Source organism: Epargyreus clarus, unplaced genomic scaffold (assembly GCF_041222505.1).
Source record: "Epargyreus clarus isolate Ecla_fem2 unplaced genomic scaffold, WU_Ecla_fem_2.2 ptg000014l, whole genome shotgun sequence".
Lineage (NCBI taxonomy): Eukaryota > Metazoa > Arthropoda > Insecta > Lepidoptera > Hesperiidae > Epargyreus > Epargyreus clarus.
In genome coordinates this window covers 9,957,766-9,961,061 of record NW_027332222.1, presented here as the reverse complement: position 1 = coordinate 9,961,061, position 3,296 = coordinate 9,957,766, and the positions used below count along the sequence as shown (strand labels likewise).

The 3,296-nt window shown below is 34.9% G+C and overlaps 1 protein-coding gene across 1 annotated transcript; it reads left to right on the top strand.

Moving 5' to 3' along the window:
* Positions 1-875: 875 nt before the first annotated feature.
* On the top strand, positions 876-1,713 carry LOC140746856 (uncharacterized). Its single transcript, XM_073078954.1, has 2 exons — positions 876-1,448; positions 1,708-1,713. Exons 1-2 carry the CDS (start codon positions 876-878, stop codon positions 1,711-1,713), a joined length of 579 nt encoding a protein of 192 aa, XP_072935055.1.
* Positions 1,714-3,296: the final 1,583 nt, after the last annotated feature.

Sequence of the window (3,296 nt, the reverse complement as noted above, 5' to 3'; positions counted from 1 at the left end):
GTAACGGAATCTTCGAACATGATTTTAACCCCCTTCAAAACGTCGGATTAACTCGAAATTTGGCATACTTATTAAGGACCGATGACAATTCAATATTTTTTAGTTGGATTTTCTATAAAAAGTGTATTTTTTTAGTTTTTTTAAACTATTATTTATTTTATATCTGCACGTCACCGGTAAAAATGAAAATACAAGCAATGGAAAATGAATTATTAATCCCATGCTTTATAGTTTTATATTTATGTATACCATATATTCTCGATATATCCGTTGTACATACCGACTGCCTATCTTAGGCCGGGTACTCATAAACGCACCAATCAAATTCACATGACACGATCTTCGCTTGCGACGTTCGGCGAGTGGCCTACAGTCCCCACACACTTGGCGAGCCGTATCTCTAACAGGGTAGATACAGTAGTGAGTTCGTAATATATACACGATGTTCATATTAGTGTTACTGTTACCACATACGAGTATTGGTGATCTTTCTGAGCTCGCCCGCGCGTCCTCATTTTACATACTATGATTTTTGCTATCAGTGACATAAAACCTTGCTTTTCTCTTCTATTCATAAAACAGTAACAGTTGTATGGTCCGCGTAAAACTGCTAGTCCGCTCTGAATATAGAAATGAATCGCGTCGCCGTAGCGAATTCTATGACTACATGTAAAGTATAGACAATCAAAGTTCATAGTTAATAGACGTTAGACTACTCTGTTATCTATACCTTGTAAGATGTCAAATAAAAAACCGCTTGTTAGAATGATCTCGAGTGTTTTATTAAAAATAACTACTTTACATGGTGTCAGAAGTTCAAGTAAAGTTCAATAATAACGTCGCAAACGAAATAAAGCGCGTGAAAAAGTTACTAAATGACGTCGAACGACGCTGTATCTGGTATAAAGCCGCCAGACAACTTGCACATTGACGCGGACAAGTCCACGAGTTGGAAAAAATGGCTGCAACAATTCGAGTGGTACGCCACTGCAATTCAATTGGAAAAAAAGCCAGGCGTGGTCCAAGCTGCAACATTCATGGCTGTGATAGGCCCGGATGCAATCGAAATTTACAATTCTTTCAACTTGAAGGACGAGGAAAAAAATAACCTTAAAATTATTAAAGAAAGATTCAGTGACTATTTCGCGCCAAAGACGAATATATCGTTTGAACGATACATATTTTTCAAAATTGAACAGAATGAAGACGAACATTTCAAGGAATTTTTAACAAGAATTAAAACCCAAGCCAGTAAGTGTGAATTTGACAATTTATTGGAAGAAATGTTGAAAGACAAAATAGTATTCGGTATAAGATCCAGTCAAGTAAGAGAAAAATTACTGACAGAGGATAAGTTAGACTTGGAAAAGACGATAAACATATGCAAAAGTAGCGAACAAGCCTCCAGGCAACTGGACGAGTTTGAAGGCAAGTCAAAACCGGATAAAGTATTATTAGTAAAGAATACTAGTGGTAAAAATTATAATGCCAAAAATAAACAAAATAAAACATTTTATTGCAAAAGATGTGGCACAAATCATAAAAGCAGAGAATGCCCAGCGTTTAACAAACAGTGTACTAAGTGTAATAAAAACGGTCACTTTGCTAAAATGTGCCGCACTAGAAAGAAATACAATAATAAGCAGAAAAATAGAGTAAATGCATTAGAAGAAAGCTCAAATTCTGAAGATGATGTGTATATCTCAGCTATAAGTGCTGGTGAACAGAAAAATTGGACAGAAAATGTACATGTAGATAATATGAAGTTTACCGTTAAATTAGATACAGGAGCAGAATGCAATGTATTACCGAGACACTTGATGGAAAAAGCCAAGGCAAGTCTAAAACCTAGTCGAACAAAAAATTTGATAAGTTACACAGAAGATAAAATGGCAGTTCTAGGTGAAACAGAGTTACTATGTAAAATAAAAGATGAAGAAACAAACATTACATTTAAAGTAGTTAAAGAAAAAGTTACACCGATTGTAGGACTTCATACGTGTGAAAAATTAGGACTTATCGCGAGAGTCAAGACATTGATGGAAAGTCAATGCAAAGATGATATATTTGAAGGGTTAGGCTGTTACAAGAATTATGAGTATGATATAGACTTGATTGAAAACCCAAAACTTGAAATAAAACCATCAAGGAGAATACCACATGCTATACGAGATGAGGTAAAACAAGAACTTGATAGAATGGTAAAACTAGATGTGATAAAGCCAGAAACAGAACCTACACCAGCAGTAAGTCCAATGGTAGTAGTTAAGCAACGCGGCAAGATTAGAATCTGTATTGATCCATCAGATGTTAATAAAAACATCTTGAGGCGTCATTTTCCCCTTACTACTCTATAGAAGAAATTTCAGCTGATATCAAGGGTTCCAAATTTTTTGCACTTTTAGATTGTACCAAAGGATTTTGGCAAATCAAACTATCAGAAAGAACACAAAAAATATTAACATTTGCTACCCCATGGGGAAGATATTCATTCAAGAGACTTCCTTTTGAAGTATCATCGGCACCAGAAATATTTCAAGAAATTTTAACTAATTTGCTGAGTAAATTTAAAAACGTGAGAGTATCTATTGATGATATATTTATACATGCAAAAAGTAGAGAAGAACTACGCAAAACAGTTGGTGAAGTTATAGAAATATTAAACAAATCAGGTTTCAAACTTAATAAAAGTAAGTGTATTTTTGAAGCAAAAAGATTAAAATTTTTGGGTCATATTGTTTCAGGCAATGGTTTAGAAGCAGATCCTGAAAAAGTAGAAGCCATACAAGCGATGAAATCACCGACAAATAAAACTGAGCTACAGAGACTTCTAGGTATGATTACATACTTAAATAAATTTATTCCCAACATGTCAGACTTAACCAATCCAATTAGAGATTTATTACATAAGAACACTAGTTTCATATGGGAAATTCATCATGAAGAAGCTCTAAACAGAATTAAACAAGTGCTGCAGAGTCCTCCAGTACTACGATTATATGATGTAAACAAACCTGTGACACTAACCGTCGATGCAAGTTCAAAAAATCTAGGAGCTGCACTTCTTCAAGAAGGACAACCAGTAGCCTATGGAGCAAGAGCGCTGACCAAAGCTGAACAGAATTATCCACAGATTGAAAAAGAAGCATTCGCTATACTGTTTGGATGTAAGAAGTTCCATGAATATGTTTATGGTAAGCAACTGACAGTAGAATCAGACCATAAACCACTTGAGACAATCTTCAAGAAAAACATTCAATCTGCACCAGCGAGGTTGCAACGCATAATGTTTAATC

Bases quoted from the DNA above. Each gene is read 5' to 3' on its own strand.
- LOC140746856 (XM_073078954.1), top strand. From the start codon at position 876: ATGACGTCGAACGACGCTGTATCTGGTATAAAGCCGCCAGACAACTTG.